The sequence below is a fragment of the Maylandia zebra genome, linkage group LG6, assembly GCF_041146795.1.
Source record: "Maylandia zebra isolate NMK-2024a linkage group LG6, Mzebra_GT3a, whole genome shotgun sequence".
NCBI lineage: Eukaryota > Metazoa > Chordata > Actinopteri > Cichliformes > Cichlidae > Maylandia > Maylandia zebra.
The window spans coordinates 22,728,138-22,751,753 of NC_135172.1; the positions used below are offsets into that span (position 1 = coordinate 22,728,138).

The 23,616-nt window shown below is 39.0% G+C and overlaps 2 protein-coding genes across 3 annotated transcripts in view; both read left to right on the top strand.

Annotated features, from left to right (window-relative positions):
- gucy1a1 (guanylate cyclase 1 soluble subunit alpha 1) overlaps window positions 1-23,616 on the top strand; it is a 250,801-nt gene that overhangs the window by 158,704 nt on the left and 68,481 nt on the right. The window lies entirely within an intron of this gene.
- On the top strand, window positions 9,967-22,333 carry LOC101487826 (uncharacterized protein C4orf54 homolog). Of its 2 annotated transcripts, none has more exons than XM_024802798.2 (2): window positions 9,967-14,331; window positions 18,163-22,333. In XM_024802798.2, the coding sequence occupies exon 1, from the start codon at window positions 10,018-10,020 to the stop codon at window positions 14,302-14,304; it is 4,287 nt and encodes a 1,428-aa protein (XP_024658566.1). In that variant the 5' UTR covers window positions 9,967-10,017; the 3' UTR covers window positions 14,305-14,331; window positions 18,163-22,333. The 2 variants fall into 2 exon arrangements, with proteins under 2 accessions (XP_024658566.1, XP_076740989.1); XM_076884874.1 differs by having other exon boundaries at window positions 9,967-11,398.

Consider the following 23,616-nt stretch of genomic DNA (forward strand, 5'->3'; position numbering starts at 1 on the left):
TGCTGCTTTGGTGTCGGACGTCAGTGATCAGAGGTGATTTGTGTCGAAAGACTTCAAGGCAGCGTTTGTGTATATATGCATTTAATAAGTGCTCGACTTAAAGACGCATTCAAAGTGGGGCAATCAATAGCAAACACAAACAGACCTCGGTTTTTCAGCACCATGGAGAGTATTAATACTGTCATAATAGTTGCCCGCGTCTGTCGTGGATTTCATCACGTGATACATTCTGCATAACTATGCAGAAAGTACCAAATCCAATGAAAATAGCCTAATAAAGTCCCTCCACATACCAGGAAGAGATTTAATTGCACTTTTTAACCTGGTAGATGAATTATCCTCTCAGCTGTAGTTACCAACTGGTACAGAGGCATTTCAGAGGCTCAATTCATTTCCTATATTAAAAAAGAAACAGAAAAGTCATCAGTTCACCAAATGCACCCTCCTGGTGATTTTTAAATTTTTTTTTATTATTATTATTATTATTATTATTATTATTATTATTATTATTATTCTCATAAGCTTTATTTAAAAAGTCTGAGACTAAAAGTCTGTTTTTAATAATAAGTTAACAAAAAAAGAAATACTAAAAGTCAAAAATCAGGGTAAAATTAAAATAAATAACAGTAACAAATGGAAGTTTGTTTATCATATTAAAATGAACTAAACTCCACCTGGGAGGAAAGGCAAGTGACTTTATAACTAATTTTTGCTAATATAGTTCTGACTCTGGAGAGCAAAGGGATGAAAAAAAAAAACCAAGCAAAAAAAAAAAAGTGAAGTATGGTGAGATGTCAGGCCATGAACCAATTTATGAATTTCAGCCTTCTAACTGTTCAAGATTGCTGTATGTGATTGTTTTCTACAAGTACATCATGGTGGATTTGAAATATTACTTGGATCATGTTAGTTTATAGGAGCTTTTTTTTTTTTAAATTTGCCTTATTAAAAGTTTTCTTCTTTTATTGTTTTTTTTTTCTTGGAGTATTTTCATGACCCCATGTAATCCTAATATTTACTTTGTTAGTTGTTTTTAAGTTACTTAGGTGAGTCTCTTTGGTTTCAGTGACTTTTCCCACATATCTTGAGTGCTAATAGGGTAAGTAAGACTTACAGACCCCTGTCATGTTACACACACAATGCCTGACCTTTAATATTAAGTTTATAGGACAAAAGGCAGTACAAAGCTTTAACATGAGAAGATACATTTTTTATTCATGTTTTCTTTTTTCAGAAATAAACAAAGTGTGATTTGCCTAAGGGTAACCAGACTTTTGTTTACCAGTCAGTAGTGTAGTGTGTCAGTTCAGATAGTGCACCACTAGAGGGCAGCTGCTGATAAAGAAAGAGGAACCACACTGTGGCAACTGTTTTGCTAACATGGGGGGAAAGCATCTGTCGTGCTGCTATAGTTGTTCTGTTTAATTTTTGATATTTTTAAAATCCAAAATGTCATAGAAAGTGTTAATTTAATTTTCAATTCAATTCAATTTTATTTATATAGCGCCAAATCACAACAAAAGTCGCCTCAAGGCGCTTCATAGGTACAGAGAAAAACCCAACAATCATATGACCCCCTATGAGGAAGCACTTTGACGACAGTGGGAAGGAAAAACTCCCTTTTATCAGGAAGAAACCTCCGGCAGAACCAGGCTCAGGGAGGGGCGGCCATCTGCTGCGACCGGTTGGGGTGAGAGAAGGAAGACAGGATAAAAGACATGCTGTGGAAGAGAGACAGAAGTTAATAACAGATATGATTCAATGCAGAGAGGTCTGTTAATACATAGTGAGTGAGAAAGGTGACTGGAAAGAAAAAACTCAATGCATCATGGGAATCCCCGGCAGCCTACGTCTATTGCAGCATAACTAAGGCCTAACTATATGCTTTAGCAAAAAGGAAAGTTTTAAGCCTAATCTTGAAAGTAGAGATAGTGTCTGTCTCCCGAATCCAAACTGGAAGCTGGTTCCACAGAAGAGGGGCCTGAAAACTGAAGGCTCTGCCTCCCATTCTCCCAAGTGCCTCCCAAGTGAAAAACCTGGGTGTTATTTTTGACTCTGAGCTTGGTTTTATCCCACATATTAAACATGTAACTAAAATTGGATTTTATCATCTAAAAAATATAGCCAGAGTCCGCCCTATTCTCTCTCGGGCAAACACGGAGATGCTGATGCATGCTTTTATTACCAGTCGCATTGATTACTGTAATGCCCTGCTCTCTGGTCTTCCTAAGAAGAATATTTCAACTTTACAACTTTTGCAAAACTCGGCAGCTCGTGTGCTGACGAAGACCAGAGGGCGGGCCCACATTACACCGGTTTTAGAATCGCTGCATTGGCTCCCCGTGTGTTTCAGGATCGATTTTAAAGTTCTTTTATTGGTTTTTAAATGTCTTAATGGTCTTGGGCCTTCTTATCTCTCAGATCTGCTTTTACCATACAAACCCTCGCGGACCCTGAGGTCCTCTGGTACTGGCCTTTTGATTGTCCCTAAAGTCAGGACACATACTCACGGAGAGGCAGCGTTTCAGTGGTATGGTCCTCGTCTGTGGAACAGCCTGCCGGAGGAGCTCAGGGCCGCAGAGAACGTACATGTTTTTAAGAACAGGCTCAAGACCCACCTTTTTAATTTAGCTTTTACTTAGCGTTTATTTATTTTATGCTTATTTATTCTATCCTGTTATTCTATTATTAATTTAGGATTTACCTAATATTTGTTTGATTTTATTCTTATTCGTTTTTTAATCTTCTTATTCTATTTATATTTATATTGTATCCTGTTCTTATTTATTTTATCATTTTACCCTATATATATTGTATTGCGTCATATCTCCAGTGTTTCCTCAGAGGGCGCTCTCTGCACCGGGGCTGTTATTGACCGTGGCTGCTGGGTCTCTGGGGTCCTCTCAGCCTGGCTGGGGGGCTCCTTGGCCTCCCTCCTGCTGTGTGCCCAGCCTGGAGGCTGCGGTCTGTGACCGGCTCCCGGTGCAGACGGCTCCCTGTTATAGTGTTTCCTCACTTGGCTCATGCGAGCCCAGCCCAATTTTTACTCTTTAAGTGTGCGCGTGTGTGTATGTGTGTGTGGGTGGGGGTGGGGGGATATATGTGTATTGAGAGTGTGGGGAGTGAGTTGGAGGGTGGGGTGGGCTGCTTTTAACTATGTAAAGCACTTTGTGCTACATTTTCTCTGTATGAAAAGTGCTTTATAAATAAAGATTGATTGATTGATTGATTCTACTTTTAAATACTCTAGGAACAACAAGTAGGCCTGCAGAGTGAGAGCGAAGTGCTCTAATAGGGTGATATGGTACTACAAGGTCATTAAGATAAGATGGGGCCTGATTATTTAAGACCTTGTATGTGAGGAGCAGGATTTTGAATTCAATTCTGGATTTAACAGGAAGCCAATGAAGGGAAGCCAAAACAGGAGAAATATGCTCTCTCTTTCTAGTCCCTGTCAGGACTCTTGCTGCACTAATTATTTGGGTTGGTGAAGTAAAAACTAACACAGTATCAGGTTTGTAAAGTTTGTTCATTCATTCTTGTTTCTGTCTTGAGTGAAAATGACTTCAAAGTTTTCAAAATGAGTTTTTTAAAAGAAGGTTTTGAGAATTTCTGAGAACTGTGATTGCCCTGAATCTTTATTTACTATTTCCTGATTATTTTTCATATTCTTCTCCTCATTTTTTCTTTACAACCATCTGATTTAAAATATACACATTTTATTAGGTACACCTGTTCTTCTGCTCCTTAACACAAATATCTAATCAGCAGCAGCTCAATGCATTTAGGTATGCAAACGTGGTCAAGATGACCTGCTGAAGTTCAAAACAAACATCAGAATGGGGAAGAAAGGTGATTTGAGAGCCTTTGAACAACTCATTACAACCAAGGTATGTAGAAAAGCATTCCTGAAGACAGAAGACTTCAAGCCCTGAAGCAGATGAACACGCCACATGCTGAGGCTACAAGTTACACTGCATCACCAAAACTGGGAAACACAAGACTGAAAAAAAATCACCTCGTTTGATAGTGTTGCTGACCATGTCCATCCACAGGTACCCATCTTCTGATGGCTGCTTTCAGCAGGATAACATGTCATGTTATAAAGCTCAGATCATCTAAACTTGGTTTGCTAAACATAAGAATGAGTTCAAAGTCACCAGATCTCAATCCAGTAAAGCAGCTGTTGGATGTGGTGGTAGTGTGATGCAATCAGGTCAATATGGAACAAAATATCTGCAGAATGTTTAAAGCACCATGTTGAATCTATGACCAGAAGACTTCATCCAAGGTGTACCTAATTAAATGACTGGTGAGTATATATCTGCTGTCCTCTAATTAAAGATACTCTAATGCTTTAATTGTTAAATGTATAGTTAAATACATTTAACATACAGTTAAACTGATTGTAGGCTTATTATACCAGTTATTAGGTTTAGGGGCTAATTGCCTCGTCACATATTGCTTTTTTACTTTAATAAATGAAATCATAATTTCAAAATTGCATTCTTTGTCTGATATTAAATGTGTGATGATCTGAAACATGCAAGGGTGACAAATTTTGACAACACTGCATTTAATGAAGTAGTCAATAACAGTTATCACATCATTACATTAAGAGACATAAACCAAGATTGTCCATCGTATGCTGCTACTTATAACAATTCATTATGATTTTTATTATAGACACTGCTCTTCAAAAGTTTTTTCAGACGCAGGTTTGTGTCATTATTCATGAAAAGGAGCACAACAATAGGGCTGTAAGTTGTCCCACCAGGTCCTAACAAGGTGCCGACCTTTGCTGGTAGCCCAGCAGTCTGGCAGCATGAGTGAAACCGAATAGCCATTGCCAGAAGGGGGCAACCGTACATGTCTGCCATTGCTGGCATAATTCACGACAGCTCTGACTCTTGTATTGCTGTTTTTAGGCTAGAGTACTCCTAAACACTCAGGACCACCAGATGATACAGAGCAAACATCTCTTAGTTATTTAATCTAAACAATGATTAAGATGGAATTAGAGAACTGGAAATACAAGTTGAGAGATGCATTTTTATATTTCATTTATTTTTACGTGTGTTTTAATCTACACAAACATGAAGGGGTGTCTGAGTTTTGGGAACCCCAGCATACTAAAAACATCATTATTTGTTCATATTTTGGATATCTCTGCAACTTGAATACAACAAATTGCACTTTTTTTTCCATTTGGTAACTTAAAGTGCTGGCACGTAATGACTTATCCAAAAGAATCACTGTTAAAAACAAATGAAATGTTAAAAACAGCTTTGTCTTCTTTTATCCTCGTTCACAGGCATGTAACTGGTTGTGTCAGATGAAGGATGAAACATTTTCTGACAGACACAAAGAGATCACAGAAATGGACAACTTTTTCTCTTTTGACTCATATCCAACACTCATATCAGGCAAAAATGCCACTTCAGGGGAGTGAACAGATTTTGATCCTGAAGAGAACAAAGTGGGACAAAGTAATAAATGCACGTATTGAGAGACAGCAGAGATAGTCCTGTTAAAGTGGGATTTGTTTTGTGTTGTTTTCTCTCTACTGACATATAATCTTACAATCAAAAACATTTTGTAAAGAAAATTAGTGCCACTTCATAATGTCTACTAATAAAAAAAGTATGTCAGTATATAACTACTGCCAACATTTTTTTAACCTAGTAAATACTAAAACAAGTATAAAAATACCTTTGATGTTAATAATGTTATTACAATACATTACTGAATATACATAACAATACATAAAAAAAATTCATACATAAAAATTACCATTTTTCAACCTCGGTTTTATTGATAACATTAGTAGAAATAACCGAATAGCTTGTTTTCTGTTGTTATGCCTTTATAATAAAGCACTTTAATTGGAAGTTGGTGATACATGTTGCAAAGTTTGTTTTTTAAAATATGTTTTGTGATCAACTTTTTTTCATTTTTACATAAATATGTCACTTTCCCAATTGTGATATTTTTTCTTTTCTTTTCTTTTCTTTTCTTTTCTTTTCTTTTCTTTTCTTTTCCTCCTTTGAGAGTCAAATCTCTTTTGTGGGAGACCTGGCCAAGAAAGTACACCATTACAAATTCACATAAAATACAAAACAAAGATGGGAGAAATGAAGCAAATGTAATTTACCCAGTAAGACTTTGTAAATAAAAGTGATGTACCACTGCTGTTGTTTCTTTAGATTTCAAGAGGGCCAGCAAACCAATTAAGAAGTCACTTAGTGACTTGTACTGAACAATGAGTTACATAAAGAACTGTGATACTCAGAGTCTTGAATAAAGTGTAGAAGAGAGAGGATGCATGTAAGTGATGTCACTATAATGAGGAAGGAAACCCTTACAAGTTTTTTCTTAACTGCTAAATTAAGGTAGGCCATATTTTGATAATAAACCCAGTATGACCTTTACCTGCTATAATCTATATGTGAAGGGAAGTCTATCATTCACCTGAGATCTGGGAGTTATATTTAGTTATTTAGATACTGGTAAACACACTCATCCAACCTATTCACCGGCAATGACACTGTCAGAGTGATCACTTTTCCTCTTTAAGTAAATTGTCAATATCACTGGTTTAGGGTAACTCTCTAATCCATAACATCCTCTAAACTAACTTCCATACAACACTTGCAAATCCAAAGGTGACCTTTTAACCTTTGAACCATGAAACCTTTGAAGGATAGGGAACTTAACCTAGAAAAGTGCGGTGTCTGGCTGGTGACTGCTTCACAGCAGGTGTTCAGGCTCTCTGACTTCTCCTGTTCCCACTTAGAAGCTGCAGAGGGCTCAGCAGTGAGTGTCAGAAGGTCACCAGTACGGCCGCATGGTACCTAAAACATAAACATGTCACGACAGCATGCTGTGTACCAGTTTGTGTTAAATACGAGCAATATACATCACACAAATTCTCATGTTTAAAATGGATTTTGTGTGAGATTGATGTTGTGGTTGTGCCACATTTATTTTATTAAATGATTGTACAAATAAGAGCAGCATGTTCTAATGTTTTATAAAAAAAAAAGAGCTGCACATCTCACCTCATCACTTTATGTATTTTGCCTACCATTTTCAAGTTGTTGATTTTAGATTAAGTTGTTTTCCTATGGAGCATAAAAACTTGTGGTGCAGTTGCGTGGAGATTTGTTAGATTGCATTTTAATTCATGTCATTTATTGTATTATAACCAGAGTGGAACAGCCTCTAGAAATGACAATAATGCACTGGTAAAGTGATGCATTGTTCTTTGCAAATACTGCTAAACTGCAAAAAAAAAATGCAGATGCCATATTAACAGCAAACTACTGTGTACTCTTACAGTGTAATATAGTATAATTTCTGCCCCATTTCCACTTAGGGCAATCGTGGATCTCACTCTGTTGCTTGACTTTAACCATAACTCACTGACAAATCAAGTCCCACAACTTCATTTATGACACAAGAAACACAAAGTATGGTTAAAATATTTTGGAAACCTGACAAAGCCATTGCTTTAGTTATCTCCAGTTCCACACTGGTGAGCACAAACAGTCATAGAAATGGAAATGTTTAGCTCAAGCCATTAATTTAGGTAAGAAATTACAAAAAGAAAAATTTTTGCTATGACAGTAGCATTTGGATGATTAAATACTGGATATTGATGTAAATCAACAAACAGTTTACATTGCTAAAACAATAACAGTCAAACCACTGACAGTATTATAGTGCAAATATTATATTCTACACAGCACAGTGTTGTATTATCTGTAAAGTATAAAATGCTACTATATTAATGTAGAGTGAGGGTTTGTTCAGCTTACCTTTCCCTGTGAAATGGTTCTTGTCAGTGCGGTGCAAGTATTGGGTTTCAATCCCCTCTGTTCTACATCAACATTTGAGGTGTGAGGGTGAAAATTAGGCTCGAAAAAAGTCTTCGCATGGACCGTTCAAGACTTTGATTAATGGTGCTCATGATTTAGCACCTGCTGTTTTAATGTGGCCAGTGTAAGAAACTGATCTCAACTTGCTTGCATGAGCAGCTTCCCCATTTTAAATAGCTACCTAAATTTATCAGCTTTGTGGAGTTCACTTCAACCTGCGTGTGTTATGAAATGCTTAATAGCTCACATTTGAGTTATATGAAGGGGGGCGAGGAAGAGGTGGGGGTTGGGTCAATCATATGCATATGTGATATGTCTCTCTGGATGACATTCATTACAGGTGTTTAGTAATCATTAGTGAAATTATGGGTTATTTTCATTTTTTATTTCTCGTTCTTTTGCGCTAATGAATTGTGACCCTTAATCCATTCATCTATCAGGAGAATGCGTCAACAACAGCAATGGGAGAAGATCTCAGTTTACCTATATGCTACTTGAACTCTAGACCGCTGAGGTTATTTTACTAATATCACCAGTTGAGGTGAAGCTATACTACTTTATATACAATTATATTTTACTCCAGGTGTTCCCAAACTGTAAAGCATAGTCCATGGAATCCCAAAATGCATTTTAGTACACCCCTTAAATAAATATGCTAAAGTTGTTTTCACCGCTGCCCTACACCACATTAGTGGCACTGAGAGCAGAAGTGGGATTTGAGGGTGACAAAAGCTTTATGCCAGTGGCCTCTGTCCTTGATATTGCTGTCAGTGTGCCCTCCATATGCAGCAACTGTCGGCCCACCCCCTCCTAGCTGCATACCACCAAACTGGGGCCGAGTCCAGAAACAACACTTGTGTCTTCAACACTTAGACAGACTTCTCATAACTATATTATTATTATTATTATTATTGTTATTATTATTATTATTATTATTATTATTATTATTATTATGCAAGACATGAGGATTCTGTATTGTCTCTGCTAGCAAATAATCATCATGAAAATATTCCTTCATGCAGTTTACCCAAACTTTTTGCCAAGCCCCAAATGGCTCAGGGTGTGATGTGGAATGAGCTCAACACGTGTAAAAAAAAATGTCATTCTCCACCAGCTGATGGTGAGTGTTTCTCTCCATCATGTTCACAGCTGTTTCGGTGAGTGGGTTAAGCACTGAGCACATTCATGTGTCCACAAATGTTAAAAGTGCCAATACGTTACATCTGGTATTCATGCTACAGCAACTTTTGTTTTCCTTTCTCTAGATTATTTGCTTTTTATTTCAACGCACTTACATTTTCATGCACGAACATGGATATGTTTTTTTATGGTTTGACAAACGTTTTCTTAGTTTTTATATCTTCTTTTAGCTTTTGATGGGGCAGCCTTCTTGCTTCAATTCTTTATGTTTGACCATACTTTGAATATCTTGCTATGGTCTTATATTTATGCACAATTAGAAAACAAAGTGTAACTGTTGTTGGAAAGAAAATAATACTAATGTTGAAAATGATTTGTTGAAAATGTGCCACTTTCCCATTAAAAAAAATACTACTTTCCAAATCTTCCACTTTAAAAATATTTTATGGTTTCAGGACAGATAAGTAAATAATTAAAATAAAATGGAAATGTACAATTAATATTGTTGTTGTTGTTGTTGTTGTGGTTGTTGTTGTTGTTGTTGTTAATAAATTAAATTAAAAAAATACACCTATCTTTTTTTTATTTAGTAAATTGTAAAGAATATTGAGCAATGCTTGTATTGTTTATGTAAGTGAAACTAATAATGGACTCTGGAGGAGCTGTTCTTGGAGAAAAGGTGCTGAAAATGAACTTTTTGGATGTTGATTTCAGAAGACCGATCTGTTGCTACAAAAATAAAGTAGCTGCTTGAGCCTGAGAGTAACCATTAGAGAAACCATCGTGGGACTTTCCTCTCTCTCTCTTTCCTACTCCCCTTCTCTCTCGCTCTCTCTCTCTCTCGCTCTCTCGCTCTCTCTCTCCCTCTCTCTCTCTCTCTCTCTCTCTCTCTCTCTCGGCTCTCTGTCCCCCTCCGTCCCTCCAGCCTGCAGAGTTTTCCGTCCTGTGTCAGGATAACATCGTAAACGAGGACCACCTGACGGTAAGACCGGACTAAATGGAAGCAGCGGAGAAAACTCTCATTTACCAAGATGACACCGGACTTCACAGGAAGCTGCTCACAGATGACAAGGATAAGGACAAGACCGGCGGTAAGGACCACGCCACCGAGACGAACAGCGACGAGTCCAATTATGTGGATCTGGACGTAAAACCTGACTGTCCCAAAACGGTTAAAGTGACTTTTACAGGTGTAGGGAACCAGCTGTCTGTTATCAAATGCGACAGTTCAAATCAGGGGGAGCAGGAACGAAAGAGTAAAATCATTTCGAGCAAGGACAAGCAGGACACCGTCCCCGGGCTCGGATCGGATGAGCCCCAGTCGGAAACTCTGACCAAACTTCCCAACACTGATCAGGACTCCGAGAATGAGAATCAGCGCCAGGTCGAGCTCGACCCGAGTGACTGCAGCGACAATGTGTGCAGTGAAAGTGATGAGCTCCGGTACACGGACATGTATCTGAACAGCAAGACGGAGTCCGATGTCGGCGCCAGCGCCTTGCTGTCCGACCACTGCGGCTCCGACACCGTGGAGGACGAGTCCCACTATATCACCACGCACGAAATCCAGCTAACCGAGCTCGACCACGACGTAGATTACGATTTAGGCCGCGGGACCTGTTGGGAGTTTGAAGACGACAACCTGGTCTATTCCTTTGTGGATTACGCCTCTTTTGAAAGCGATGATACTCAGGAGGGCACTCTGATACTAGAGGGCAGGGGCCAGGCGAAAGTGCAGTCAAGTCTCGGTGGAACAGTTGTCAGCACTGAGCAGGAGGAGAGCGATCTTTGTGATTCGGACAAATGCGCCAGCTCGGACGAAAGCGTGTGTAAAAATCCAAGTGAAGACCTTAGTGAGGGGAAAATCCACCTGTCGATAAAAACCTCCTCTAGAGCAGTTAACGACCCAGTTAATGCATTTGACAACAACTTCTCTGAGTACAAGAAACACTGTGGAGACAAGAGCAATTTCTCTTTTGTGAGCCCTGGCGCCAGCGCGGGGCCCCTGTGCGTCAGAGCCCCATATTTCATCCCTGCTCCGGGCCGTCAGCACCTTGCAACCAAACTGAGACGGAAAGATATTAATGAGTATTCCAGCGGAGCGTCCAGCTCGATCAGTGAGCTGGACGACGCTGATAAAGAGGTGCGTAATTTAACCGCCAAGTCTTTTAGGAGCCTGGCATGTCCGTACTTCGATGCTATTAATCTTAGCACCTCTAGTGAATCTTCTGTCTCGGAATACGGCCTCAATAAGTGGTCGGCTTATGTAGACTGGAATTATGGAAACATAACGCGAGGCGGAGAGCGCAGCGTAATTGCGCACAAGACTTCCAGGGCAACGCTGGAAATGAATAAGAACGTGGAAAGTAAGAAGCATGGTAAGTCTGTTACCGGCACGAAAACCCCGCAAAACAAAACATGCGCGCTAAATAAAAGAATAACTTCACAGCAAGCATCATCTTCCAGCAAAAAGATCCAAGTGAAAGATCACGTTCAGCCAGTGCAGCGCGGTGTCACGTTGAATTTCCGCTATAATGTTGAATCACATGAAACAGCTGATTCAAAATGCCCCAAAAAGGCACGACCCAATGGGGCTACCGGGGCTGTGCTGGCCAGGTCTGGGTATGAGATGCAGTATCATCACACAGATAACCTAGGAGATACTCACAAAAGGGCAATTTTTGCATCAAGTCTTTTGAAAAATGTGATTTCCAAAAAGATGCAATTTGAGCAGGAGCGCAAAATGGAGAGGGGTGAAATCTGTGACACATCCCCCTGTTTTCAGATAAAAGATCCAGAGGTGATGAGAGAAAGGAGTCCGGGACGAGGCCTACAAAGGCAAACATCAGAATCGGGCTCAGGATTCACTGTGAATTCTGCTGATGATCAGTGTCCCGAGGTTGGCAAACAGAGTTCCTGTGGTGATGGAGAGGAAACAAAAGGCAGCAAAGCACCAGATGATTCAGACAAGGGACAGGATGAACTCCAAAAGGATTCAACCATCCACAGTCAAAGTACTTCATCTAATTCATTAAAAGAAGATGATCCAGAACCTGTAAAACAGGTCGAACCTCCATCTGTAACCGGCACACAGACTGCAGCAAAGGAAGGATTAGACACCAGCAGCATGCTGTCAAAACTTCTTTTTGTTCCAAGTTGCCAGCTACACTCAAAGGAGAAGAACTTTTCAGATTTACTAAGACACACACCTGACTCTGTCACACCTGCTGCTTCACAGAAAAGTGAAAAGGAGCTGAAAGCGAGTAATAACGGAAACAAAGAAGAAAATGGGAAGGGAGGGAAGAAACCCGAGATAAAAATATGTCTGAGAAGCGTGAAAGAAAATAAAGGCTGCACGCTGAATATTGCCAATCTCCTAACCCCTAAAATAAGTTACAATGTCAACACGTTCAGGACAGCAGATGATACCAGAGTCCCCATTTTGTCAGCAGCCGACAGGGTTCCAAATTTCACTGTTAGAGACATAAGAGACACCAAATGCAAGCTTCAAACACCAATATATCACGTAAGGGATGTACGCAAGTTGGTAAAAAGCTCATATCGCTTTGTTTCCTTGAATAATAGTGGCAGTAAATGTTCCACAGCAGCTGATAAACCTGAGGAAAAGGCAAAAACAGAGCATGTTAAACATTTATTACCGTCTCCTATTGTAATCAAATGCAACTCTGTTAAAACAAATGTCAAGTCAGAGAAAACTGCAGCACAGAAACAAGCAGTGACATCTGAAAATCCCCAGAGTGAAAGTGGACCTTCTGCTTCTGTGGCTAACAGGGCACCACCAGTCATAACCAAGCAGGGGTGCCCTGACCAATCAGACATTCAAACGACTCAACTGGTGAAACAGAGGCAGGAGAAGTTTGCAGGTGAGACGGTGGAAAGGAGAAATGAGGCGGCAGCTCCAAAACAAGATGCAGTGGAGAAAATAAAAGCTGCTGTCAAAACGATGGAGCAGCTTTATTTTTTTGACAAAAATGAGTGGAAGCGCAAGAGTCAGGCTCCACGCCCCATCACAGGCAGCCATGTGCTGTCGCTTATTGCCAGGGAAGAGCAGGGAGCAGAGGTGCCCGAGGCGGCAAGCACCGACAGCACTCCTCAGTCAGAAATGGGGAGGCCGCACGAAGACAAAAGAGCCCTCAACGTCATTCATGTTCCATATGACAGTGATGCTTTTAAAACACAACAAAGCAAAACATTTACTAACAAAAGCGTCCTCCATTTTGGCAGCAAGGCTTGCGTCAGTGTTAACTCAGACAGCAGCTCTGCATTTCCACTGCCACCAACTGTGAAAAGCTCCACAACTCCAGCGGCTCCACTGTCTGTGAAAATAGAGGAGCCAAGACATTGCCAGGTGGAGAATGGAAAGGTCAAAATCAGCCCCACTAATCCTTCGGTTACACAGGGCTGCTCGGACTCTGAGAACTATTTAACCATACCAGGGATGGCCTACACAAATGAAATCAAACTTTCAAACCCAGAACACGATTCGAAGGAGGGCAATTCAAATAACAGTAAAGTCAATGCAGCTGACCTCAAGGCACCTGAGCAGAAAACTTCTCCGTTAATCATGGAGTACCCAGGCACGAGCATCTACCATCACTCAACAGCAGCAACAGGGCCTCAGAAACAGCAGCAGGTGCTCTGTTTCTCTCCCTACCTCCCAAATGTGTCGCCTACACCTTCTACTGGAGAGCCAGCGCAACAAACCCAGCGCAAGATGCTTGTGGACCCCACAACTGGACATTATTACTTGGTGGACACTCCCATTAAAGCGACCTCTAAGAGACTGTTTGACCCTGAAACAGGTCAGTACGTGGATGTACCCATGCCTCATTCACCTGCGGCACCTGTAACCCCGGTGCCTCTTTCTGTGTCTCCCCTGGCACTTAACCCAGGAGGATATGCCCCCACCTACATGATCTACCCAGGCTTCATCTCCTCACCCGCTATAGCAGCCCAGACGGTATTGCCACAGTCCCCATGTTATTCTGAAGATGCAGGTGGAGAAAATATCAAAAAGAATATTAGTCCTCAGCCAGAAAGTAAGACAGCAGGCACAGAGAGTACATATTACAGCGCAACAGGAGAAACTTCCCAGGCGCAGATGCAGTTACCTGTGAGTTTGGGACTTCTGACCACCAGGGGAAGTGGCAGGAGCTCAGAGAGAAAGCCAGTTATCAGCATCACAACGCAGCAAGGTCCAAGAATCATTGCCCCTCCCTCCTTCGATGGCACAACGATGAGCTTCGTAGTGGAGCATCGGTGACCAAGAGAACGTCTCGTCATAAGTGATGTAAGTTTTTCACCTGCTCATTCAGACTGGCAACTTGTATGACTCAGTATTTACCTGATTTCACCTCACTCCAACCGCTCTTAAATTTTGAATCTATTCTGTTGGAAGCAGATAAAAGACATTTATTTTTTTGTAAATCTTGCTCAGAATCTTAATATCAATATGACTGCTCAAAATCTCCTGTGTGTGATGTCATGATGTATATTTGCAGTCAATTTCTGATTAGACACAAAGGATGGAAGGAATAATAGTGCATTTAAACAAATAGCATTTAAAAACAGAAAACACACACACACAAACAAAAAGCAAAATTTTTTCCCCAATCTGAAATTTTAGTTTGTTTGTTTTTTAAATAGAGATAAAAAGCAAAAACACTGGGATTTGAAATTTCTGTAGAACAATATTTTTTTTCTGACATATGGAAAAATAATTGCTCAGCACACTCAGCACATAAATCTAGCTTTTCAGGCAAATTCTCATTAAGATTTGTCCTGATCATGATCTATAATATTTTTTGATATACATGCATTGCTCATCTATAGCGCTTTTTGATGTACAAAGCCCCACCTTGGATTTGGGCAGGGGTAAAAGACTGGAAAAGTTGTACAAAGGTTAAAATAAAATTACCTCCAAATTAAATTGCCTAATTAGTAAGAGGGTTTTAATCATCTAAAGTGTTGACAGGACACAGTTAAACAACAGATATTCTTGATGGTATTGGTGGTGTCAGAGGTTGGGTGAGGAGTTGGCTTTGGCACCTATAAAGGCCCAATTAATGCTAACTGATACATACAGATCTTCAAGCAACATATGCTGTCATATGGATAGTCTTTTTTTTTTTAGGAAGGCTTTGTTCATTTCATTAATAATTGTAAACCAGGCTGTGCACATATTTAGAAACTAATTGAGGAGATGGAATTTTGTAACAAGCAAGATTGGGGAAAGGTTTGGCTTTCAAAACTGCAGAAATTGCTTTCAGCACTTTTTAAGCATCTGTTAAAAGAAGATACCATAGAAGACAGTGAGAGATATGCCCTGAACCAACATTTCAGAAGCATGTTGCTGGCATCATATTCAGTAATCTTTAGTCTTAAGCAAGGTTTTGACAGATAGCTAAAATATTTGTGTTTTGTTGTTTTTATTGCATGTGAATAATACATTTCTAAAGCGCTGTACGTTTTGCAAGTGCCTCTTTACAAATGTGCTAGCCAAATTCAGTACATAAAATCTCAACAGAATTTAATGCTGTTACTTTCAAGGAATCTCCTGAAGTCCGTACCAAAACTTATAGAGATTCACATTCCGAGGCTGCTCGTGTGTTACATTCAGATGACCTCACCGACTCGTGTTTTTTCATTATTTTGTGCCATAAATGTGGTCAAAGCAGCAGTCCAGCTTGGATGCTATAACAGTGACATGTTAATAGACATGCAGCAGCTTCATGACAGGTAACCCGACTCCACTGAGCTCGGCTGGACTTGCAGTGAGATTGGATTTTCAGCCATGGCCCAGAGCTTTTCTCTGCATTACACATCGTCGGGCTATTTTGATAGTGTGAGACGACTTTGTTTACATGGTTTATTCTCAGGGTTGGAAAGTGTCACAGGAAACTATTCCAGTTAGTGACACCTCACATCAAGTTATTCTTAATCCGTTATAAATGTTTTAATTACTTGTATAACTTTACAGTTTATTAGTGTGTTCGTTCCTTGCTTGTGACATTTCACAAATCCAACAAATATCTTGAGAAATAATCAGTTCACAGATTGCAAAATAATTAACTCCTAGGTGCAATATCTTTATTGTGCAGTGAAGGTGGACACAATGTAGCCAATATAATGTTAATTTAATTTAACCAAGTAATACAAGCAGTGGGTTCAGAGGGCTAAAATAATCTGATCACTAATTTTACAGAATAATTGACTGTGTAGTTTAAATGTAGAGCTTACGCAAATCAGGAAATAATTTTAAATAATTTTATATAATAAACAAAAACCTGAGTTTACAGTACTGTGGAAATAAAATTTAAACAAGAGATCTTTGTGGTGGTAAATGGTACTGCAGCACAAGTTTTATTTGCACTGGTTTTAAAGTTTTCACTCCAAAAGTTTTACAGTAATAGAATAATAAGGAGTTATATTTCACATTGTTTTGTGTCTAACTTACATTCCAACCTTACTTCTCAGGCCATTTTAAACTGCATACATTTTGACCTGTAACACCAGCTATGACTTTGTACAGTTGAATCATGGACCTAAATACTGATCTAAATTTTAGCCATTGGAACTTACTAATTACTAATGATGCTTTTGTAGCTATGAATTAAAATTGAATACATGCATTTTAATATAGTCAGAAAAAGTTAACAATAGTAAGTAAGATCAAAGTGATGTAAATCCAGGAAGCATTTTTTTTTTAAATTTGGTTGATTGACACTTTTTAAGAAAATCCTAAAGAGCTCTACAACAGAGGTTTTGCAGTAACGTATAAACAGCTTGTCAAAAGGTTAAATCTGGCTCACTGGATGGCTTTGGAAAAAGTAAAAGCAGAAGAAGGCCAGAAAGTTTGGATTTTTAACTGCATTTTTTCATTTTTCATTTTCATTTATTTTACAGTCTTGTTATTGTCCAACAGTACCAAAGGTAAGCAGCCTAAAAGATAAACCATTAAATTACATATATTAAAAACAAATTCCAATCGATAACACAGAAATGCCTATATACTGTAACATTTTATCGGGTGTCTTTTTTGTTTGTTTGGTTTACTTTTATAGTAGGCCCACACAAACATCAAACAAACAAACAAATAAATAAAATGACACTTTTGTGTATTTTAAACATTTCTGTTTACTGGATTGGTCCTCTCAGCATCAAATTGGGGTGTGTGTGGCCCACAATGTGTTATGTTTGTGCTATGCTTGTTTTATCAGCAGATGTTTATATGAACACAGGTTGACAGGTTACCAAGGCAATGATCTGAGTTGACAAACATCAACAGCAGTTCTGCAAATGAACAATTAAGAAGGGCATAAAAAAAAACCCACCAGCAAAACAAACCAAATATAAATGCAAAATTATAAAAAGAAATCTTTTTAGTGTCATATTCTTTCTTTTCTTTTAGATATACACATATACACATTTACAACTAACCACAGTCCATTCTCAGCTAATGTGTCAGAGCAATAATACATCCCCATGAGCATGAGGGATTCATGTCAGCTGGGTGCGTGTCAGGCAGAGGCCTAGCGCAGGGTTGAGTAGTTGTGCGAAGGGAAACCAGGGCGTGTGCATGTGTGTCTGCGTACGTGTGTGTGTGTAACTCGTGTCGGTGGGGCAGAGGGACATGTGTGTGTGTGTGTGTGTGTGTGTGTTGGGGGGGGGGAGGGATTGCTGGGATAGTGATGCAGGAGGAAAAGGTCAGGCAATGCAAAGTATTTGTTGTGCTGATGCAGGGAGAGGACAGCTGCTCGGAGAGATCAGATGCTGTTGCAGCTCCAGCTTGGAGGCGATTCTGCGGGACTCTGATGGGGTCAACTTTTTATAGCCCCCTCCCCCTCTGCCTATTCCTAAATGGGGAGAGGGAGGTGGAGGGCACTGCTGTCCTTCTATGTAAACAAATCTAGTAGCGTGCCCTCAGCAGTGATTTGGCTGAATCTGATCAGCTGGCTAAGGTTGAGGAAATCTGAAGAGTGAATGCGTTTCAGTGGCTGGTGAAAGTAGCTCTTTCACAAACTGCACCATACAGTAACTTTTCTCCTTTATGTTTTCAACTTGTTTTCACAGCATCCATCTGACTTTAACACCCATGTTTTGTCTTCTTTATCACCTTTAGATGTTTCTGCTGAGGATTCTGCCTTCAGTCACTGTAAGTTCAGTTTTCACCTGTCACCCACCCCGTGATCTACTCCCAGGACAACCTCCACCACCATCATCTGCCCCCAGTTCTGTGTTGTTTAAACTTGCAGCAGACATTACTGTATACGCATTGCAGTGCTACATAGGGTCAACTCAACATTTTTGCCACGCTGTCCTGCTGAAGTTCTGATGTGAATAGGCTTATAATACTTTCCATTCAGCTGCTGTCAAGATCTGTTGAAATGCTGTTTGTGCCCTGCAGCATGCTTATTCAAAAGGAAAAAAGGCAAGTCTTCGCTTCCTGCTCAGTGTTATTCATTACTGGCCAAAAGCAACTGGTTTACTGATATTTTACTGTCGCCAAGTATTTTAAGCAAGACTATGTAACTTTTGAAAAAACATATTTAACCTAAAAAAGGTTTAATATGTGCAAAATAAAATTCAACTTTATTAAAGTCCGCATACCCAAGATTTGTTTTCTATAACCTCTTGTGATCATTACGCTGTACCTGACCTTACTGAGTGTGTGTGCAATTCATTAACACTACTGTGTAAGGATGTCACAGGTCCCTATGGTTTTATCAGAAAAGTAAAACAAAAAGTAAAGATGTACCTGACAAGAGCACATGTTGGTTGTCTGCTGCGGTTGATGCTTGGTCACACTTATTCTAAGCTAACAGCTAGGCATTGCGGTCTTGTTTATCCCAGTGGGCAAATGCAGTACGGTATTAGAGACAAATATGAGATTCTGGTGTATCAGCAGGTATCAAAAGAGGTGCTTTGCATTTGCTGTTTTCATCTGCACACATCAGTTGCTCGGTAGGACAGAGGATGTCTTATTCAGGTCCGGGGCATTGTAGGGCTTATTTGACTGGCAATCCTGAATGCCATGTGAATGTTGGGGACAGTGCAGGTAGCAAGTGGTGGGTCCCATTTTTATTTATTTTTGGGGTATCACATTGCTCAACTTCCTACATATAGTTTACATCATTTTGCATTAAAGCTTCTAACATTAGATCCTTCCTGGTAGTGGATCAGGGCCATTTTAAAGAGGTCAACCATGCTCAGTGGACACTGAGCAACTTCTAGCCACAGCAAAGGCTCTGTCTTCCTGTGGACACTGGGATCCTTAGTAGCCAGGTAACATGTAGAAGATCCCAAGACCACAGTACACAGATCTTTTTTGGAATTCTGAGTGAATTAATACTCCAAGTGAATTCATCCATGAGAGGATGGACAGAGAGGTTGATAGCAGATATTAGTACCACATCAGCAGTAATGCAGAGTGGAGTGGAAGCGCTGAAGTGAAAGCTGAGCCTGGCATCAAACTTCTCGACTTACCGGTGGATCTGCTTTCTAACCCTACCCATTAGTCATTGGAAGAATGAGGTTGTAGATGCAAGCATCTGAAACAAGTTTCATTCGCTGGGTGATGCAAAGAGAGGGTGATCTGAGACATTTGAAAGAGACGCTGCTCTTCAGACATCTGATTTCTCTGGAGGTATTCCAGACAGATCCAACTGGAAAGAGATCACAGCACAGAGTCAGAATACCCTGGAGGGATTACATAGGATGTGGCTAGGGAGAAAGACATATGGGCAACTTTGTTTAGCCTGCTGTCACCAAGATCAGCCACAGAAAATGAATGTATGGGCTCCAGTAAAATAATAAACAAGATAACATAGATACCAAGCAAGTCGATTCTGTATCACATATTATTCATTTTCACACTTAAAGGTTTAGGTATGTAATCTTATTTAACCAAGAAAAATAGGCAGATGGGTGTAATGATAATGGTATCTTTCATTCAAGTACTGCTTTCCTCCATTTGATGTTTGTGCCACAGTGGTTGCTGTTCAGTGGGAGTTGCATAGTCTTGGTTTTAAATAAAACATTTTTGCTGTACATCATATGATCCACATTTTGCACAGGGACCATTTGTCTGCACTTAATTAAAAATGAACACGACAGATTAAGACCTCACTATCTGTATATATTTTTATTCTTTTACAGTCAGTTCAGTCAAAAAAGGAAATCATTTATTGTTGGATTTAAAATAAATATATTGTAAAGAATTCCCTACCAAATATATGTTAAAGAATAATCGGCTGGCATTACTATGTGCTGTGTTACAACTCACCAACATATTTTTCACATGCACAGCAGCAGCATTTCCATGTTTTTGAGCAGTCCATGCCCATGCTTGTCCTGAAGTCTATATAACCGTCCTGTCATGACTCACGAAATGATGCTCAAACCTGCTGCATAACTGATATATTGTATGAAGTGGTCTGCATTTATATTTTTAAAGCATGCTCAGGAGAAAAGTAATACACTATGTGTGTATGCCAGATGAAACAAAGCTGGGACTGTGGTTTATTAGTTTACTTAGGTAACTAAGTAGCGCTGGGCCTAATGCGTCAGAGCCAGCTGGGACATTTAGAGGATGACTTCCTCTATTTGCTTTGGTTCAGTTTACACTTTTGTGTACTGAGATGGGGGCTGATGTGTGTCTGTGTTTGTGCCTGTGAGTTATGTGTGGCATTTGAGCATTATGTGAGTACAACGAGGAGTTATGTTACTTCGCTGCAGACGTGAGCATAGACTGGTCATGTGTTTGGTTTGAGTGATTTTGCATAGCATACGGAGAAATGCCAGTTTAAATCTAAATCACTGAGCAAATACATTCAAATATTTTTATTTGAATACTTTTTTTTCTTTTTTCTTACCTGTTTCCATTTGAATATGCAGGGGCATCATGTGTCATTGTGCTTGATTTTACTCAGTTATACAAGCATACATGTAGTAATACTGCAACATGTAGTTTGCTATTTTTATCACGTTTCCTAGTTACACGGATTAAAGGTATCTGGACATGCTGGACAGTCTATGTACCTTAATGTAAAATGCAATTTTTGCAACTTTTATTCTTATGAATTGATTTCATTATAACGGATTCATGTGCACGAGCTGCTCTTTGGAGCATGTTAATGTTGCCAAATTTAATTCATTTTGAGGTAAATGTAACTGAGATATGTAACTGTAACTAATAACACTTCCTTTAAAATTGTAGGTTTGCTATTGAATGAAATCAGTTTACTCCATTGTAAAATGAGAGCAGTGCAAATAAAGCAACTGATGCTACTGAACATTTATTTATTTAAAATTTGTACAAAATGGCAGAAATGACCTAAGAGATGAAAAAAAAAACAATTTTAAATAAATGAATGACACATTTTTTTATTTTGAAGTACAAAAACGATAACACTGCCTCCCAGTTTTGAACTTTTATGTGTTTCCCCAGGTGTCCAAGGTGATATTTTCCTAAGTCTAGATGATTTTATTTTTATCACATTAACATATCATTTTTAAACCCTGTGAAATTTAATTAAGTAATATATTACAAATTGCAGGCTCCAGTAAACCAGCTATTCTAATGTTGTTATGAATGTAAAGCATAATTTCTCCCATGCATTTTATGAACACCATGTATGATTTTTATCTGTGAATAATAATAATGTACTTAATGCACCTGTCATCAACATTGTCAGCAATGAATGGCTGTAAACACTGGTGGTAGCAGCACAATGTAGATTTGTTTAATTTTGTTAAAATCTGATTTCATTTGAAAATAACATTTTTCATGTTTTCAGGTGAACTTTGCCCAATATTGCACTGTAACGTAGAGATAATGTAATTTCTTTGAAAACTTTCTTGAAAATGTTTGTCAAATAACAAACAAATACAACACCTGCTGATTTTGAGGTTTAATGTAAGAAAGTGATTGCATCAGTGCTTGATTTTGTATTAAACAAGAGGGATACGGTGAGGTGACGGTGGTTCGAGATAAGTGCAAAGGCTGTATGAACGGTTAAAGGAAAGGGACACATGTTTCAATGAAATGTCCTCTAATGAGATACAGCTGTGTATTACCCACAGCCTTTTCTATGCATGATGTCAACTGTGTTGCGAGGCTGGCCCAGGAACAGGAAGAGGTCAGTACGACAGCTGAGAGATACCTTGAAAAGAGAAGTGAGTGCTGTGTTTGCACTTACAACTTGGAAAGTATAAGAACATGATTAGTGACTGTTATGTAGACTGACAAGCCTACATATGTTTGCAATAAATTCAAAATGCAAGCTACTGAACATGTGTGTGTCCATTTTAATCATTTTAAGGCCTCCTTGTGTTTGAATGACATGCATTTACTGCCACTTTCAAAACAGCTGCGCTAATATCAAACATTTGTTTAACTAAATAACATTAATGTTTATTCAATTAATCTTTGATAGGTGGTATCATCAACAAGGAAATGATGTGAATAAACAGAAGCTGTGCTTATTCATCAAGATACTCTAAAGTGAAACCCAATACATGTTTTTTTGCAAGAAGCAGCTTTATTAGTGAATAATTACTAATTCATTAATGCTTTCATCCACTACCAAAACACTGTTAGGATATCATGTTGTGTGAAATCCATGTGCCTAGTTAGACAGTCAGTGCATGTAGAAGTGAGCATAGCAATGGCAATAACTGATCTGAACATGATTAATAATAAATAAATCAAATGAAGGCTATCATGATTGGAACTTGTATTTTCCTTCTGACTGTTATTGAAAAGTAAATAAGGTAAACAGGAGCAATAAAAAATGTGCCACATCAAATATATATATATATATATATATATATATATATATATATATATATATATATATATAGATATATATATAGATATAGATATATACTTTTTGTTTTACTTTCTTTTATCTTCCCTGTGCGTTTGCCATAGCTGTACACTCAGTTTCACTGACCTAATTACTGTAAAGTTTCACAACTGAGCAAAAAAAAAAAAAAGAAAAGAAAGGAAAAGAAAAAAACGAGGGTGAAAGGCAGTCAAACAGATTTATGCTAACATAAGTACACATTTGGCATCTAGCAGCGTGCGAGGTTAGCTTTCGGGTGACACTGAAACATCACCCGGCCAGGCTTAAGTTTAACCTGACAGTTTGCTGCTGTGTTTACTTGGTTGCCATGGATGCAGGGAGACTGGCAGACACTGGTTTGCCCCAGCTGCTCTCAGTGGTTTCTAAAGAATCTACATTAAGGACCAGTTGTTGTCCTCGGATGCCAGCAGGTACTCTGATGGCACAGTTGTACCATGGGAAAACACAAGATTTATTAGCTCACCTGGATCACCAAGTGTGAGTTGCACTTAAGCCACTAAGGTATATCATCATTGCAAAACAATGATCTATCAAAAGTCCATGCTAATGCTGGTACAGCCTTCACAGACAGGAACATAGACTGGACTCCTCATTTTAAAGCCTTAACATCATCATTTTTGATTGCTCAGCTGTTTGGGAACCAGAAGGGACCCTGTTTGTACAACTATTGTCAGCTAAGACTAGCATGCTGTCTTTACATAATGCAC

Bases quoted from the DNA above. Each gene is read 5' to 3' on its own strand.
- LOC101487826 (XM_024802798.2), top strand. From the start codon at position 10,018: ATGGAAGCAGCGGAGAAAACTCTCATTTACCAAGATGACACCGGACTT.